This window comes from Poecile atricapillus, chromosome 1 (assembly GCF_030490865.1).
Source record: "Poecile atricapillus isolate bPoeAtr1 chromosome 1, bPoeAtr1.hap1, whole genome shotgun sequence".
Lineage (NCBI taxonomy): Eukaryota > Metazoa > Chordata > Aves > Passeriformes > Paridae > Poecile > Poecile atricapillus.
Genome location: NC_081249.1, coordinates 17,181,102 through 17,200,470, shown reverse-complemented (window position 1 = coordinate 17,200,470; position 19,369 = coordinate 17,181,102). Strand labels below are relative to the sequence as shown.

Sequence of the window (19,369 nt, the reverse complement as noted above, 5' to 3'; positions counted from 1 at the left end):
TATTCCTTCACTCCTTCCAGGGAACAGTACATGGCAAGAAGTAGCATTCCATGGGCATCAGATAATGCCACTGTGTTTAATTTTATGGGGACAAAGCACATTTTTTCAACTAAACTATGCCCATACACAGAATTCACCCAAGGACACACTGCGGGCAAATAAATTGGAGTGATACAGAATTGCCTGAGCTTGTACGTGCCAGAATTGATCTTTGTAGCCATCTGAGACAAACAACAAAAAAAAAAGATTAGGACTCCTAAGCTCTGTTCGTAGCACAGGTCCCAAACATTATAGGTAGCTTTTTCTAGTTCTAATTGCAAGAAAAGTTTTACAAGCACAGTTCCAATTCTAACTTCACCATGAGAATCACGCTCTTTGTATGTGAACTTGTTATCATGAAGAGCATAGAAAAAGCAATAAAACTGGGGGGGAAATGAGCACTTAGGTTTTTCTTACAGTAGTTTTAGAGTATGTCCAATCTCATAAATAATGGTTTTCAACAAATGACTTGTTGGCTGCCCTAATTCTTCAGGTTTAATATGCAAGCAGATTATTGGAAGCTCCCCTCTTCCCAACATAGATCAATGGCTGTATCATATACTAGGAAACTCTTAAATGGTAAAAATACCCATACACCAAATATGAATTTAGTTTTGAACATGTTATAAATATTTTTGCCTACTACCATTATTTTCTTTTATCTGCAAACTAAATCCTGATATTTATATATATAAATCCTGATATATCCTGCATATGAAATTAGTTCTATTATCATAGTTCCACATTACAAAAGCAAATTGTTTACTGAACTACTTGTTTATCATTATACCAAGTAAGTTTTCTGCAGCAAATAATTTTCATGTATGTTTTAAACCTGCTTTATGCAAATTAAAATCTTACCTTTATTAGAAGGACTGCCACAACGTATTCCACTTATGCTTTGGACAAAAATATGTTGCAATGCACTATATATGCAAATAAGCTTTGTTCTGTCATGCAGCATCCGGCATTTTGATATACAGTCAATTGCAGCAGCGCCCAGTCTTTTTAGGGCCCATTTTCTTTGCATAGCAGATGTAAACAGCTCATTTTCCAATAAATACATGTTTATATGGGTTGATTGTAAGTAAACAAAGCCAAACATCTGTTTAGTTATTAGCTTTGGTATCCATTTCTCTAACTTGCATTATCTCACTTAATTATCAACACCAAAGAAAGCCAGTAGAAGTCAGACATTTCAAGTTGATGCGGTTAGTACATAAAAGGAAAATAAAAGGAAACACTCAAAGCACTCTTCAAAGACCATCATGCAAGTGTTGCAGAAAGTTAAGCCCATCACCCATTTTCTGTTTACCCTTGCAAGGACTTAATTACACGTGCAGCACTCTTTGCATAGCACCCATTTAATCCATGCCACCAAAATGGTAAACTTGGTAGTTACCAATCATCTAGATGGGGTCAAAAGGGCTAATGCCTTAGACTGCTCTTAATCATAAGATATCCTCAGACAAACCTCCCCAGTCTTCATTCTGGCTCTACAAACAAAATCAAGCAGCAGTGAAAATGTAGTATCAACTACTAAATTTCAAAAAAAGTGCAAATAAAAACCCAACATCCACCCAATTATGTACAGATTATTTACATTTAAAATAAGACTTAAAAATATTCTAAACAATACACAAAAGTAAACTCAGTTATTTCACTTAAATATGTTTCAGCTATTGTTCTTGTTTAGGTTAATACAATTTTAATAGGTTTTCCTAAAAGTCCATTGTTAAGAAAGCAAATAGAAATGCATCAGAAGAAAACATCTGTTCAAAGACTTCAAGTAGATGCCCTAAAAAAACCTCTAAAGTTTATTTTTCATTTCTTAAGCAGGTAAAGGATATTGGTACCTTAAAAGAGGTTGTAGAGAGTTCTTTAGGAAGCTTCAGTTGTACATGAAGGAATATTAATTCAAAGTTTTTACTTTTTTAAAGAGACTTAAAAGCAGTTCATCATTGGAACAGATTCAGAGCATAATAGGACAGGATGATACCAAATTTACATATATTTCATTCAGTAATTAACTGCCACACAGTATTACTATTAACATTAATATTAAAATAACACTTGTTTCATGAAGAAAAGTTTTAGCCAACCTATCATTCTTGAAGCAATTTAAACAATTTAATTCAAAATTCATATTTATTAAGTCACCGTTGTTAGTTGCTGAGTAGTCACTTTTTTGTCGTGCAAAAAGTTCATTTTCACTTTAATCAATTAATCTGTTAATGAAACATACTTAGAATTCTCAAAGAGTTGTGAACACCCAGGTCTTCTCACACTTTTTTTTTTGCCTTTTAATATCAAATTATTAGCCCTTCTAAAATTTAATATACACATTTTTATTGTATCTTGATATCCATCATCAGAACTACTACTGTTGCTAGACAGCAGGGCAAAAAAAAAAAAATACAGCTTTTTCCTTAAAAATAAAACACATACCAGCAATGTGCCCCAACATCTGTACAACACACAGAAAAGACCACAAAGAAATGAGAATCTGAAACTAAACACAACAGGATGCCTCCTGGGGACATTCGAATCTTTTTCACCTAATATTCTCTGGCACTCTAAGACCATCTCACAGAAAGTGAAAATTCTAGGAAAAGGTAGTAGCACTGCAACATGACATATCTCAGACAACAGAGTAAAAATGGAATTTTCTCCTCACAATCTCAAGATCCAAACATTTAACACTGCCCTTTTCGATATTCTGCCACATTCAATGAACTTGTTCTATTAAAAGGTAGATTAATGTGAGTGCTCAGAAAGAGTACCTGATTTTGAAAATAAGATACTCCTTACTCTCAAGCAGACTTCCCCAGCTGTTTGTTTAGTATGCTAATTGACCAGCAGCACATGACTGAACTCCTGGAAACAGCTATGGTACAATCAGCAGTGCTAAAATTTTCATTGCACCACCCTGACACATTGCTTCTATTGCTGAGGACAGGAGAGTGTCACTGGAAAAGAATCTATCAGTTCAATGTCCAGAATAAATACACCTGTATTAAAATTATAATCTACAAAGAGTTCAGTGTACTGTTAGTATACCCTCAACAGTTCTACAAGAATGGCTTGTATCAATAAATGATCAAGTTCACAGTTTGCAAACTGATCAGTACTGGAATCCACATCAGAGAGGGTATGAATAGTTACAAGACAGCAAGGACTGCTAATGCTAATTTATCTTATTTTTAATTGAAACTTTCTGATGTTTCAATTTGCAAAGCTTAATGAATGCATATTTAAAACTTTTATAAAAGACTCCTTCCTCAACTTGTTGAGTCTTAAGATCTCCTAATATTGATTTCTTTGATGTAATAGAATTAGTCACATCTTAGATGCATACACACTTAAACAACAACCAAAAATACCCCCAACTGAGTATGGGAAGAGGTCAAAGCATGATACAGTAACTTCCTGGATACTCAATGCCACTTTTTCAAGAAGATATTTAAATCTGGAAGTGTTAACCTCCTCTTCCCCCATTACTACTTGGGAAAAATGCAAGGTTCTACTATTCATTTTCTGGAATACTTCCTATTGCTTTGAACATGAGAGTAAGATTTTTGAAGTATTTGCAGGAAAGCCTACTCCACAGTGCAAGAAGGACAGTTTAAAAGTATCTATTAAAAATACAGAAATATCAAGGTTTACAGAGCTGTCTGTTACAATTAAATTCACAGTATTTAGAGGTTTGTTCCCAAGAGCTGCATGCAGCACTCCAGGTGGGGTCTCACCAGAGCAGGGTAGAAGGGCAGAATCCCCTCTCTCGGCCTGCTGGGACACTTACAGATGCAGCCCTGGGTAGAACTGGCTTTCTGCGCTGCAAACACACATTGCCAGGTCATGTCCAGCCTCTCATCCACCAGCACCCCCTCTCAGCTGCTCCTGACCTGTTCACCCTCCAGCCTATACAGATACCAGGGATTGCCTTGACCCAGGGCAGCATCCTGTACTTGATCTTGTGGAACTTTGTGACATTCCTACGGGCCCATTTCTCCAGTACCATCTCCCGAGTACCTCTGGATGGTATCCCATCCTTCACATGTGTCAACTGCACCATTCAGCTTGGTGTCTCCTGCAAATTTATTAAGGGTGCACTCAATTCCTCTATGTCATTAGCCAAGACATTAAACAGCACTGGTCCCATTACAGACCCCTAAGGAACACCACTGAAATTCATCAGGACACCAAGCCATTGATCACTATCTTTTGGCTGTAACTGTCCACCCATCAAATCCACCCCTCTTGAATTTAAAGAGAACAATGTTATGGGGAACTGTGCCCAGATAAACAACATCTGTAGCCCTCCCCTGGCCAACTGATGAAGCTGCTCCATTATAGAAGGCCAACCCAGAGAAGGGGTGCCCTATGTGCCCTAGCACAGCTCCTGGGAGGATCTGTTCCATGATCTTTCCAGGTATAGACAGCAGTCAGGATGACAGGTTGGTGGTTTCCAGAGTCCTCCTTTCTACCCTTTTTAAAAATGGGTACAAAGCTTCCCTCTTTCCCAGTCACCTGGGACTGCATTTGTTGTGACTTTTTGAGTATCATAGAGAGCGGCAAACACTCTAATAGCACTAGAAACCCTTTCTTCTATAAATACATCTCCAGAGACTGACTTCTGAAACGGATTTTACAAAAGCATCAGCTACCAAAACACTATAGCTTGTTCTTCTGTTAGTTGAGAGGGATTCCAAATCCATAAAAATCATAGCTATTTCCTAATCCCTAGATAATGAACTAACAATCTATCATTTCTCATGCACAGTAACTCTCATAGGTCTAAAATGCAATAGATCATTATCTGTGCCTGAAATCGAGCAGATACACGTTCTAAAACTGCAGAACCAACTGACCAACAAAGCTGACCACCTGAAACGGAAGTTATATGTGAACAGCAGATGGCATTCAAGGCAGTTGGATCTCTATAATAAAGATTCCATTATTCATTCTTTTTTCACATTCAGGGGACCACAGGTACAGCCAAGGCAAATAACGCCACTGCCAACTTAGGAAGGCAGTCTATTTCGACAGTACATATTTAAGAAAGAACATTAAGTGAAGACTGAATTAATTGCATTCATTGTGGTAAGTTTCTCAGGCAAATGGTAATAAAGACCTGCTTACAAAGGCTGTTTCCTAAACTAGACAAAATCCCTTATACTCCCACCCACTCGAGGCTTAAAAAGAAGAATTTTCTTTTGCCAGTGCTAATGACAAAATGAAGGAGTTTTGGCCTATCTCAAGAACAACCCAATACCTATTATTATGCATACCTTCAAACCTATGGTTTCCAATAAGCACATTTCATCTTCAATAAGAAAATTCTCATGGCATATACAGGAAATTCACCAGAGTTTAATTTCCAAAGATGCTAGTTCTAAAACCAAAAGCTTAAATCTGTGCAGCAGCCCTTAGCATCTAAGGCAAATCAGTCAACATGAACACTGTCGGCACCCCTCTGGATATAGGATGAGGCAAGGGTTTGAAATAGTGAAGAAAAGAAGGTTAATTGACAGCTTATCTCTTATTCTTCATGTGGAAGGACTAGTAAACACTGCCTGAGGCCAAACTGCAAGAGCCTAAGAAAAAAAAAAGGTTCACATAGTTTTTAGGTTTTTGATCATTACTTAAGTAGTGACCCAAACAAGCAAATGTGATTTGTAGAAAGACTCACTGGCCTTTTTATTTAGGTACCTCTTAAAGATAAATATATTTTTAAGTATTTAGATGTTCTGCAATCAAATACTAAAAAAATCCACAAAAACCCTACAAAAGAATAGTGGTGGACAAAATGAGGCTAATTTCCAAAACACTTTTCTAAAATTTACATAGGATAATCAACAAAAACCATTTTTACTCATAGCCGATGTTTAGGAAATTTTTCCTACTTCAAATGAAGATCAGCAAGTCTGTACAGATTTGCTTTAAAATATACACATGACTGCTCAGTTTAAGTATTAGAATTATTAACTTCTTGATTTTAGCATTTTAGAACAGTAAATGACCACGAACTCCCAAGCACCATACTGAATTACTCAAGCCATAAAAAAAAACCCAGGATAATTAGACTTTTGAGAGAAATAAATCAAATCCTCTTTTGTACAGAACATCTATCATTGGTAGTTCCATGCCTTAAAAAACTCAAGTGTCACAAAATGATGCACAAGCTTATCTTTTAGCTGTTCCACACATCATATGTATATATTTAATTCATGCAACAACATATGGCATCTACCAATTTCTTCCAGTGTAATCGAGCTGTTCTTGCTTAGAACCTCCTTTTCAGCAGTGCACGCCTTTGTAATCACTAGTTCAGTATTAAAATCTCTCTAGCAAACAAGATATAAAATGATCAGTGTCATGCAACAGCATTCTTTTGAACAGAAGAATTTCTACAATAGAGTGACAAGGAAGAATGTAAGCACTGAAGTTAATTACCTTTTACTACCTCTCATGTGGGTACCACTGCCAGCATTGCTGACTGACTGTTGATAAGCTATCAGGTGGTAATAAATATGGGGGAGGGGATAGGGAATGAATACTTGAACTAAGTACATTCCTGAAGAACTAACAGGAATGTCAAAGTGGGAGAGGTTAACAAGTTAGCGTGTTTCAATCCCACAAACTGTAGCAGTTAGTAAAGGGACCTCATAGCAGCAAGAGTTTTATGACAAACTGAAGTAGGTGCTCAGACACAGAAGTACATCCTGGAAAACTTCCACAGAAAATACAAGTATGCAAGGCTATTAAGAACTAATTCACTACTCAGCAATTTGTGCCTTAGAGTATTTCCTCTTAACATTACACAAATAGTCAATGTATCTGTTATGATTTTCTTTTGTATAAGTGTTCCGTACAGCTCTTCATCTTTAAGGTACTTCATACACCAATGCATGTAGCATTATTAATTAATAATGTTGTATAACGTTGTATTCCATTAATATTGTGTTTTCAGCTACGTATATATGTGTATGTATATATGTACATATATACAAGTTTGGCAGTTTGAGTATTCGGGGCCAAATAAAAATAATCACTTTGTTGTCCATAATTAAAATCTGACATGGTCAAAAACAAACACATGACAACCCTGCTAGAAATATGTTTTGCATTTGGGATCACACCATGTTTCAGTCCGGTAGTTTTGAAGTATTCTGGGAAGCAGATATTAACTCTAAGTACCAAAAATTATCCATATGTGAGGAACTGTTATTTTAACAACTCTCTTCCTCAAACCCAGCATTTACATAGTAAAAGTTGATACAAAACCCAACTTCCAAAGAAAAGAGTCCAAATTTATTAGAAGCTCAATTTAAGTATGAACCCAGACTTTTCCAGGGTTTATAAACTAAAATGCTTATTTAGGGAGTACCTTTATACCTAACCAACAGTCAATATAACTAAGAATGAAAAACATAGAAGCCCGCCATAGGACTCCAGTGGTGCTGTGATACACTGCTACATTTCAAGTTAATCACAATTATTTAACAAACACTGATAACTGAAAATTTCCTAAAGATGGGGAAAGAATAATCAGAGTAAAGCTATCAGGGCTAGGGAAAAGTCTCACATTGAAAAAGTGGTATTTCCCTTTGTGTAAGATTTTTAACTTGAAGTTATATTAATGTGAAATTATGTTCTCTGTAAAAAGAGAATATTCTTAGCTTAGAAAGAAAAATAGCAATCAATTCCTAGGAGTAAAACACATTATTTCTTTAGAACAGCCCTAGAAATTAGTGAAAATAAAGTTCAAAAACAGTAACAATAAGAATACAGTTATTCTGCTTTATGCAAAATTAACTATATTTGCAAGAGACAAACTGGAATATATAACTAATCTGTTATATCTGTTTTCATATAAAGAACAAAAGATTTTAAGAGAATAAACATTATTTTTCTCCTGTCTTTGTAAACTGCAACAGGACTTTGGTTAAGGTAATTTCTACAAAGAGGAAAGGACGACTTAAATTGAACCAGAACACAAGAAGTAAATAAGTGTATGTATTTCCTTTCTAGAAAAATAGGGTAGCAAATCTGTGTGTAATGGCTGACCTTGTTCATGATAAGAACTTTAATGTGCAGTGGATCTGCCTGTACTCTGAAAGGATTACAAAAACAGCTACCAGGGTAAAGAACACCACGTGTTTCCCCATCCTACTAATATTATATCCAACAAAAGACTACCAAGTGGAGCACAGAAGGCTTGTAAGAGAATTTAAAAATTAATTCATAGGAGAAAATAACAAATTGATGGTTCACACGGTGGGGGGGAAATAGAGCAACTTGGATCTATGTAGAATCTAGGCAGTAAACATCAGTATACTTTTAAAAAAAAAAGGTGAACCATCCATGTTAAATCATATGTTCCACTGACTTACACACAGGACTGATGATTCCCCTAATACACCAGAATTTTTTATTCCCATTTAGATATTCAAGGACCTTAACAGTATACATTTCAGTAAGAAGAAAAACCAAACAAAATCAAATAAACCCAAAATAACCAGCATAGGATGGACAAATATGGAGAAATGACATTAAGTTTTTCTATACCGTTGAACCCCTTCACATCAAATGTTTTTTTAAAAAAATGTTAGACATGCAATCTGCCATTCTTCAACAATAATAGCAAATTAACAAAAGCATTCAAAGTAAAAAAACTATGTTCTTATACTTTATTCTCTATGTTTCTATGGCACTACTATTACTGTTCTGTCAGCTTGGAAATGTTCCACAATAAGCAGCCTATAGCAGAAAAGCAGGTCTAAGAACTAATTAGAACTATACCTGAATGAGTCTCAAAGAAGAGAGTCTAGCTTCTGGATTTCAGCAATGAAACAGTAAAGAAGTGAACATGCATCAGGTATGACAAAAAAACTAATGGTTAATAAATAAAAAGAAGGAATGAAAGACATGAACAACACTAAGTTAAATTAGCTTGACCTACAATTATCTAAGTATAAACACAAAACAGCCACTTGCATTTACTAGCAGAACACAAAGTCACAGTAGGTTACAACATATGCATGCCAAACCAAACAAAAACAGCAGCTAACACCATCCTATTGCACACTTAGGATGACTAGATAGAACTACATACTAAGCATGCTAAAAAATACCTCCTAGAAGCTTAGAGGAACAGGAGGTTTTTGAGTCACAGCCTACCATGCTGACACTTTGGCCAGAGAAGTTGGATTTGCTTACCTCCTGCAAAAGATCTGCTTGTTCGATGGCTTTAAGAACATTTTTCTTGGAAGTCTCCTGAACTTCCCCTCCTAAAAGGAACTCATCCAGAATGAAGTAGGCTTTTTCAAAATTGAAGATGATATCAAGTTCACATACCTAAAAAGAACATCAAGCATTATTACAAAGTGGGAGGATACTCTCATTTGAGGTATATCTTCTCACAAAATTTAACTTGCTCACAGCTTCACCAAACTTTACCAAATCAAGCCTAAGGCTTGTAAGGACTGGGACAACAATAAAAAATCACATCTTGGAAAAAAAAAAAAAATTTTTTTGCTTGCATTAAAAACAGCTACAGCAACCTCTGAAAAAAGCTTTCAAAACTTTCACTGTTAAAAAGGCTTCAATTCACAGCAGTCTGTAAGACAGTTCTTCAAGATGCAAGAGAACATTCCCTATAAAAGTTATCTTGTTGCCTGTAGTACGCAATCTTACAGAAAGATATGAAAAGAAATAATCTTAAATTTCTTGTTCAGTCTGTGTATTTCATAGTCAGAAGAACTAGGAAGGAAGGCAGAATGAGAACCAGCTTTTCTAGAAGAGCTCATGTACATTACTACAGATGTTTGTGTTTGCTGTAAGCAGCTGTCTCTTTCTTTCCTTACCATTCCTGCCACTTCACAACTAACTGCCTCCTTTGGAAGCAAGATGTAAGAAGTGCTCACACTAGCGCAGTGCCAGGGAGAAGAACAGCTTCCTGCTAAGAGTAAGGTTTTATCTGACCACAAGTGAGACTACTATGAAATGAAACAAATACAGGTAATAAACACCAGATTGATAACAGTTCTTCTCCAAATCAAGAAATAAATATTGTATTTTAATAGAGGCAACCATCAGTTTAGTTTGGCCAAGTAATCCACACAAAATGTATTAAATGCACCTTTTCAATAACTACTTGGTTACGTTCCTGTAAAAGTGCTGTGGGCATAAAACGAAATTACTAAGTACAGAGAAACTAACTCACACTGCCAAAATACTTGTCAAGAAGTTCTACATAGCGATGGATTATTTCCAGAGTTATTAGTTCATTGTCCTGATCTTCAATAGCACAGCAGAAATAGAGGCTTGCATATCTGTAATAACAAAATAATCCTGATGTTAGCATACAAGCTTAAGCAAAATGAATGCACTTGGGGAGTATCATGTTCTCAGCAGTCATTCATACTCAAGTTCAGCATATTGGTAATCCAAATCACAACCAACCAAGTCCTACCAAAGAATGCCTGAAAGACCAGAAGACACACATATGTACAAGCTGACAGAACTGAAACAGCCAAAGAGGTGGTTGGAAAACTAAATATATTTTATTTTTTGGCGTAATGGGAGAGTTCTGAGGTGAGATACTTTCTCTCTCTCTGTAACATCCATACACCAGTATATTAATCAACGGATCCAATGTTAAACTATCATCATGTAAGCTATAAATAGATATTAACAACCACAGAAAATGCCTCAAGAAAGATAAACTGAATTAGGAATTCAAGTTTAGTCTTTATAGAGAATTAAAAAAAATTCAAAGAACTCCAACACCAATATCATCCACCCCAATACCACTAAGTCAACAACTCAATCCCTACTAACAGTCCTACTGTCCTGGCATCAGACTGATGAGAGGCTATCAAACGGTTTCTAGTAATCCACTTCCATCTTGGAGACAGGAAAGTTGTAACTTCAGATATGATCAAGTTCCACTTTAACAAAAAGACCATCCAATTCTACTGTGCTCTATCACACATTTGTTCAAGTCATGTTTAAAGAGAGCTGATTAAAAAAAACAAACTAAGCAGGAATGAAAGCTGAAAACCTCATTTAGTCTTTTCAAACATGTCAAAACCATATGCCTTTCAGTCTCACGTGGCACAAACCAGATTTCAAGTACCACCTGTTGTAACTGCTAATTTACATGAACCAGAAACAGCTTTTGTTTGCCTCTTTAGAGGAGACAACTGGCCACATTAAGCACTCCTGAGTAGCCAGCCCTACTGAAAAAGAAGTCATTCAGATGTGAATGCCTAAGGTACATAGTTGTTTCCCATAGAGAGAAATCCATGAATCTTTTAAACATTACACAGATTTTATCAGCTGGGACTTGTCAGACTTTTTGGCTAGAAGTTCTGAAAAATCCTTGCTGTATTTTCAGCTATGTTGAAATTTGTCTCCTAGACACCTATCCAGTACCATTTATGATCTAAAGTCCCCCCTTCTCCCACTCTAATCCAAATCAAATTGCTACTGCTTCAACATGAAATATTAATCAGAACAGCTTTTATACAAAAATCTTTAAACTACTCTAAGATATTGCTGCCTACCCTACCACAAAACATGATGGCAGAAGAGAGGAAGACACATCTACTGAAGGACACCTTCATTCCTTTTAACTATTCAGCATGGGGATTCATCAGCTCATCAGAAGTCCTATCTGAGCACAGTTCTTTTGATTTTACATTGCTCTGTTTATGCCTCACTAATTTTTCAAGGACATTTACAGTCATTATAGTAGCTTGCAATACTGAATCGGTATTAGGAACCTAAACTATTTTTACAAGTATTGAAAAGAAATATTATAAAGAAAAAAAGTGTTTTCAAACCTACTTTTGTACATGAGGAATTTGTAAGTCAAGCTCCACACTATCATATTTCACTGTAGCAAAAAAGAGCATTGACACATTATTTGACATTTTCACTAATCACCAGCACTCAGGCCAAATCCATCTAAACAAAGCCTTTCATCACCTTCAGATGAGCAGCACTGATTATCATGAAGTGCAGTTATACTGTTTCCTTACAATGCTTAAACACAAGTTGAACCATGTACCAGCAGACCTTATCAAATCAAATTTGACTCAAAGTTTACACACATGGGACAGTCCCTCTCTGCTCCCCTAGTACTTAAGAGACTCTCTTGATGCACAAACTATTTTATGGAAAAGGAAGGGGGGACAGAAAAGAGGGAGACCAACATAAAATACTTTCTGAGAAAATGGTCTGCTCTCAGTGTCCTCATTTAAAAGATAACATACTTTCAAAAGATCATATTTGGCAGCTAGTGAGCAGACTGCACATTCAAGCTCTGCCAACTGCAGCTCTAGAGAAATAAGACCAAGAAACAAAAACTACTCAGTGGTACCAAACAGAGGCCTGGGTATCTATTATTATATGCAGAGAATATTTGGGTATTTATTCTTTAAGTAGCAACCATGACTAATGGATCACTACTCAACAAAAGAAAACAAATGAAGATTTAATAAGCCTGAATGGCAAATGGCAGAAGAGTATAAACAAGTCATACCAAAGGGCATAAGCATACTACAAAGAATGTCTCAGATCCAAATTCTCAACGGCATTATTTTAATTTTTTTTCCCCTGCAGGAAGGGCTTCAGAAAAGAAGTGTTCACTTATAATCCACAACAGACACTGGAAGTTTTGCCAAGTATAGAAGTTTACATGAACAGTATCCACACAAAGACAAGTAGATTACTCAGGCTCAAAAAGATTTCTGCTCTGCAGAAACAGCTTCTTCCTAATGAGCCTGACAGAAACCTTTCATATGCACCCAACATAAAGGCAAACCCTGATAGAAAAGCACATACCCTAAAGTAAATAAAGTGCAGTCTGTAAGAAACATTTGGCCTTTTTTATTCCTGTTGCTGTCTGGATATTTTTTTATCTCACTAAATATTATTAAAATAATCTTCAGACTCAACTGCTTACCCTCATTTAGAAAAATATTTTATAATAAATATCCTCCAGTTATCAGAAAGGGGACCAAAACCAGAGAGACCAAAAACTGTTTGGACAAAATCACCTGAAAATGTATTACAGGATTAAAGAACAAAAAGGTAACACAGCGGGTATAAATACTTATGCAAATTCCTGTCTTCAGACAGATGGCCTCTGGATTTTTTTTTGATAGGAAACAAATCCATGCATCTTCTCCTCAAGAGCTGCAATAACTCAGCAGTGGGGAGGCTCACAACAGGAAGGCAATGTTTCTGCAGTTCTCTTCTGCTCTCCCAGCCATGTTCAGTAATTCTGCTGAGAGATCAGGTCACTGTGGGCAGAGCACAGCTTGCAAATCCTACCAGTTCAGTGGTGCTCTCCTAGATGAGAGAACACGTGCTTGAAGTCATCCCTGGAAGTTCGTCAGCAGGTAAGCCCGCAAACAAGCCATAAGTCTGTCAGCACCTAAGTCACTGTGCATGTGGATCCTAACTGCGGAAGTTTAAAGCTTACAAAGTTTGGTACAAACAGAACTGAACTCTAACAACGAGAAGGCAGACAAATGCTTAATGAGCCCAAGAATCTGTGGTTTGCTGATATCTGACCCAATGGAAATTGAACTCACCAATAAGCTGTGCCTGGCAAAAGGTTTCTTTCTTGTCCCACAACGTTACACATTTCTTTAATAAAAGATGAACTTCTGAGGCTCCAGGACAGAGTCTACTAAAGTGAAGCACTTTTCCAGTTTCTAATTTCAGCAAGGCTATAGCCCCCAGCAGTTTCAAAATGAACAAGAATTTGATACTGCTAATTCTCAAAGAAAAAGCTGTTGCTTCTTCATACTGAGGTCCTCCTAATGCCACACAAGCTAGAACCCTGTACAAAAATCTGATCTAATTAAAATTATCAAGCCCAAGTATCTAATTCACTATAATCATTGTATTCAGCCAGTTTTACAAAGCTACCTAATCAACACCACAGTAATACTTTTTAAGAGGTACAACTGGCTAAGTTATACGTAAGGAAAAAGAGGGATCATGCCAAGCTGGGCCACTGGCCACATGGCTGTACCTTCAGTTCACAATACTTTAAGAGGCACAATACCTGCACAATGGGCTCTTTCATTGCTTCTTTCAGTGAAGGGAGGGTAGAAAGTATTAAAACTTGTTCTAAGTCTTTAACATAACCTCAGATTATGCTTATGTTGTGCAAACGCAAAAGATAACTGCCATACCAAGAGCAGCAAAAGCTATGGTAGGATCATAATATCACATTCCAAATCAGTTCCACACTGACACATAAAAGCAAAGCCACAAATTAATTCCTTAATCAAATAAGTAATCAACAATAACTAAGTCCCATGAATGCAGTTAGCTAAATGCTAACAAAATAAAATCTATATAAAGTAAGTTTTTCTCCAAGTTCTGATTTTGACCGCAATATACTACACAATGAAAATAACTCATATTGCCAGAACATAAAATAGAGAAGTCTTCAAAGAAAAATAAAATACATCCTAAGTTCCTTCTTTAGCAAAATTATAAATTTTAACATTTAACACATTTTTTCTGCCACAGGGGGAAAGCTGCATGCTTTCTACCCTATATGCTATACCCTATATTTCTACCCTATATGCATTCTACCCCATATGCTCCAAAAACACTGTTACTTTTTAAATGACAAAATGTGAAGAGCAAACACATAAGCTGTGTTTAAGTTTCTAATCAGCCGTCTGCAGATGACTCCCCCTCTATTTTCATAAAGTATAATTGTTGCTGGCTTCCCATATTTAATTTTTTATTTTCCCAGCAAGTCACTTCAAATCTCTATGCTTCTTGAAGTTAGAAGCTCACATCCTCTTTCTAGTTTTTCAGGCTGATAGACACCAGAAGTTTATCTTTCAAAACAGCTACAGAATACATATAAGCCAATTCATGCACCATGACAAAAGCTGGGAACCGTTCCGTCTGTGTTTTGTAGTGCTGAAAGGAAAAAACTTTACAAGGCAATGACTGAGCCTATGTTGCAACCATTATAAATGCTGCATGTATGAAATCAGAGGGAAATAAAAGCAACATCACCTACATTTAGATTAATTTTAAGATCTATTTCCTTGAAGATTCAGAAAACATCCTATAAAGATTAAATGCTACAGAGTTAAGGAGGCTAATCAAAATAGTCCAGCAGTCTTAATAACTGTTAAGTAGCATAAGGAAGCTAAAGCTACTGTCTTGCCAACTTCTGCATTTGAGTTCATTCTGTTCCTGCAAAAAGGTATTATGAGACTCCTGAATATACTTCTGATACTGTCAATCATTCCTTGAGCTGCAATATCTAGGTTCAATTCTCCCACATGTGAACAATAAACACAAAAACAGCAAAAACAAAAAACAGCACTTAAATTCCAATAATTTAAGACTCAAAATAGCAATAGGCACATACTTTTGCAACTTATATTAAAAAATATTTACACCAGCAGGTTCAGATCCTTCTAAGCAATAGATCAGACAAGAACAAATCTTAGCAGAGATCCTCTAGAGATGCTTAAGAGGAATTGGGAGCACCTTTTGCAATTTCACAAGCCACAGAGTTTCTTCTGGTGTATTTCTCTTTTAGACACTAGCCTTTCAGCTACAAAAAGTCACCCTTTACAAAGAAACCATAGTAGTTGGTGCTCATCATCCTTAATTATGGTGCAATGATGGGAACAAGTCCTACAGACCTAAGAGCTGTAAGTGTTACCAGATACAGACATTTAAACTGTCACCTCTTATACCTAGTTCTTCTGGTGATGCTTCAGTCAAAAAAAAGTTGAGATGTTCATTAGCTTGGTACAAGCTCATCTTTAGCAGTTTCATAGGCTCTCTGTGCCAGACTGGTCTGCAGAGAGTGAAATAAGCTACTGCAGTCAGCTGTGCACACCAGCAGTCCAGCAGACAGACTGCAGTATTTAGACCATTTTTAGCCCAAGGTAGACATCTCACAGCAAATTTCTTCATTCTCCTTGACCACAGGACCCACAACACACCACTGAAATGCAACAGCACCACAACCAATCCCACCCAAATTTCCACCAGCTCCCTAGACACAAAAGGACATGGCAAGTAGTTGTTAACAGCAACAAACAGGGAGGGAAAGCAGCTGTGTGGAATCATCCCCGGAACAGCTACTGCTGTTCAAGCCTGGGTAAGGAAGGAAACAGACTGGCCTACTAATGCCTCATTTTTCTGATTTAGTGTCCCATGAATGCCCAGCTGAAAAAGCACTTGCAGGCATTAATACAGAAGGAAGCACAGCAAGTGTTTGAGCAAACTTGTCCACATACACATTCAAGGAGTTTTGTTAGGAAATCAAGAGGCAGAAAAAACTGTGTATGCTATCAGCACAGCCTCATGCATTGTGTCTCCTCTTTCTTCCTCACGCTGAAGAACTACATGCATTAGGCAGACCAGCAATACTCACACGCATGTCTTTACACAAACCAATGTATATATGAGAGCAGCACTTAAAACATCTAAACATATTTAATACTACCCATTTGTTATCCTGGAAAAGAGTTACAAACTCCTCATTTCTCGTCCAGTCCTTTCTGTCCTATCTACAGGGAATACAAACAATATTTACTGTGGGGCACAAACTATCTACCATCTCCATGAGAAAACAGGAATGCATCAACCTTCTCAGGTTTACAACTAACTCGGGAAGAGAGATAACTCAAGGCTTTGTAGCACCACCTTTAGCTGGAAGAGATGCAGCCTACCACATCAGGAGGAGGATTACTGTTATTTCTGGAGAAGAATTATGGTCACACCACTACTACACTGTGATACATTCTAAAGATCAGCACAATGCTAAAAAATGCTTGCCAAATGCTCCTAGAAAGGTTAGGAAACAACTGGAAAACGAAATTATTGTGAAGAAAATTATACATTACTTCCACTGAAAGAAAGCTGGTCATGATGTTTTCAATTATGAAAAATCCCTTTTGGTACTTACAGGAAAAAAAATCAAAAACACAAAACAAACAAAAAACAACCAAACAAAAAACAACAACAAAAAAAAATCACCAAGTACTTCAAAAAATTACCTCCTTATTTCTATGAGCCTTTAAAAGCAAGTTACATTTTCAGGTGATTTTTGAAGCCACTGCTTGAGGTAAATATTTATAAAATTTTTATCAGTTATTAAATCTGAAATGTGTACCAATATGAAGCATGTATGTACTGTGTGAACCTAAACAGAGTACCAAGAAGTACTGCCACTCCTTATGAAAATAGGAGGAAAGCTCATTTCTTCAGTACATTTCTAAATGCATGAGTGATTTTCCACACATGAATAACTCCTGCTTCGTTATCAAATTAGATTCAAGAGAAAAGTCAGTCTTCTCTGTAACCAGCAGAGGGAAGGGAAAAAAAAAAAAACAACAAAACAAAAACAACCTTCATTATTTTCTTGCTACTTAATACACGGTTTGTAATGCATGGTAATTACGAGGTTAGTGAGACAGAACCACCTTTTGTAGACAATCTTCAGGTCTCTCCATTCCAGAAAGCTGCACATTTTCGGTTTGCGGGCTAATACTGTTTGAACAAGTTCCCTTGTGATTTTCTTCTTTTCTTTGTCAGATAATGGGACATACCACTTCTGGAGTCTCAGTTTCCCCTGGCGACTAAAAAGCAACATAAACTGCATCTGTTGAATTGAAAGGAGGGGAAAAAAGAAAAGCATTAATCTCAGCCTCCGAGTTTTGAAAAGATCTCTCTCTGAAAAAAAACAAATAGGAAGCAAGACGGACATCCAAAACCTATACTACATTATGTATTTCTATAGCACTGGCAGATGTTACACAAGATTTGGAAGTAGCAATGATACAAAGGATTCTGCTGAGCAAGGTCAGTCAAGCCAAAGGCAGAAGAAAGCGCACACAAGTTTCAGAAAGCGGTGTCAAAACCATCGGCTAGCGAGCGAATATACCCCAATTTCAGACCAGCCACGTCCAGCACCAGTATGGTTTATTTGCGTTTTCTACCCAAAATGACAGAAAATCAGCACAGCAGACTCTTCCAATACACAACCTCATTTCCAATTCACCAAATTAGAGCCTTACAGGAGCAATTTACACTTAAAATCTTTCTGAAAAGCCTCGGAATACTTTAAAAGGCATCAGACCTCCCAGCGGAGGGTCCTACGGCACAGAAAAGCCCAGTCTTTTCCCACGTTACACAAAAGGCGAGATTAAGTGCTTTCCCTGCGGTCCTATGTTCCAGGTTTCGCTTCCTCTAAAGGAGTGATGTTGCAATTATATTTTAAGAGGAACTTGCCGGGCTGTGTTTTCCAGCAGCTGTAACATTAAATGAAACGGCTTGGGCTTTTTTCTTTTGCCTTTTCGCTCGAAGTTGTATAGGGCTGGGGAAGTTTCCCAGGCAATACGACAGACATGAAATACGATGCGAAAGCCCAGCCGGGTCCCGGGTGACAAGCGTGACCAGCGCCAGCCGCGACGAGCGGCGGCCGCGCCCGCAGCGACTCCGCGGTGCCAGGGCGCGGGCAGAGCCCCGCAGCCGCCCAACATCCCGCCTCGCCTCCCCACCGGCGCCAGCACCGCCCCGGCTCCCCCCTCGCGGAGCGGGCGGCTCGGGAGAGGAGCCCGGCTCCGCGCGGCTGTGCTCACCCTGCCCGGGAGATAGCGGAGCTGAGGCGGAGAAGAAGGCACCGCTGCCCAGACTGGCACCCCCGGTGCTGCCGCCGCGGCCGCCGAGCGGGACTGAGGGAGGGGTCGGGAGGGGACGGGAGATGCCGCCGCCGCGAGCGCGCGCGCGCCTCAACGGCCACCCCCCTCGGGCAGGTCAGGGGCGGGGCCGGGACCGCGAAGGGGCGGGGCCGGGGTGGAGAGGGAGGGGCCCGAGCCCCTCCGAACAAAACTTTATCAGCTGCCGCGGAGGGGGGACCGGAGCGAGCTCGGCCGTCACCCAATCGGAGAGCTCAGCGCGCGGGAGGGAGGGAGGAGCGAAGCGGTTCTGGACCAATAGGAGGCAGGAAAGGGCGGAGAAGGCGGAGCTGGTGATGGCGGCAGGAGGGGCTGGAGCAAGAGGCGGGGTTTAGATGCCCTAATCCGCGTGGCCCGAATTGCGATAGGGCGATGGTCTGCGCGGTAACAGCCAACCAGACGGCGCGGTGCAGATAGCGGTCCGTGAGTAGCCAATGGGCTGGCGCAGCACGGAGCCGGGGAAATGACATCAGTCAATCAGGCGCCCGGAGACTGAGGCTCCTCCCCCGGCCCCGCCAGCTCCGAGCCGGGAGGGAGTAAGGGAGGGGCGGCCGAGCCGCGCATGCGCCGCGCGGTGT

The 19,369-nt window shown here is 38.5% G+C and overlaps 1 protein-coding gene across 4 annotated transcripts in view; it reads right to left on the bottom strand.

The window, feature by feature from the left end:
- The window catches only part of AP1S2 (adaptor related protein complex 1 subunit sigma 2), a 30,794-nt gene extending 11,917 nt beyond the window's left edge, over nt 1-18,877 (bottom strand). For 2 of the 4 annotated variants that reach the window (XM_058852911.1, XM_058853001.1), the window contains exons 1-5: nt 18,696-18,876; nt 17,538-17,716; nt 10,268-10,376; nt 9,262-9,399; nt 1,442-1,535 (exon numbers count right to left, since the gene is read on the bottom strand). In XM_058852911.1, the coding sequence (XP_058708894.1) occupies nt 1,491-1,535; nt 9,262-9,399; nt 10,268-10,376; nt 17,538-17,716 (471 nt within the window). In that variant the 5' untranslated portion in view covers nt 18,696-18,876 and the 3' untranslated portion in view covers nt 1,442-1,490. Of the gene's footprint in view, nt 1-1,441; nt 1,536-9,261; nt 9,400-10,267; nt 10,377-17,537; nt 17,717-18,695 lie in introns of all 4 variants that reach the window. The other 2 variants (XM_058852828.1, XM_058853080.1) reach the window with 1 other exon arrangement.
- Between the last annotated feature and the right edge of the window lie 492 nt (nt 18,878-19,369).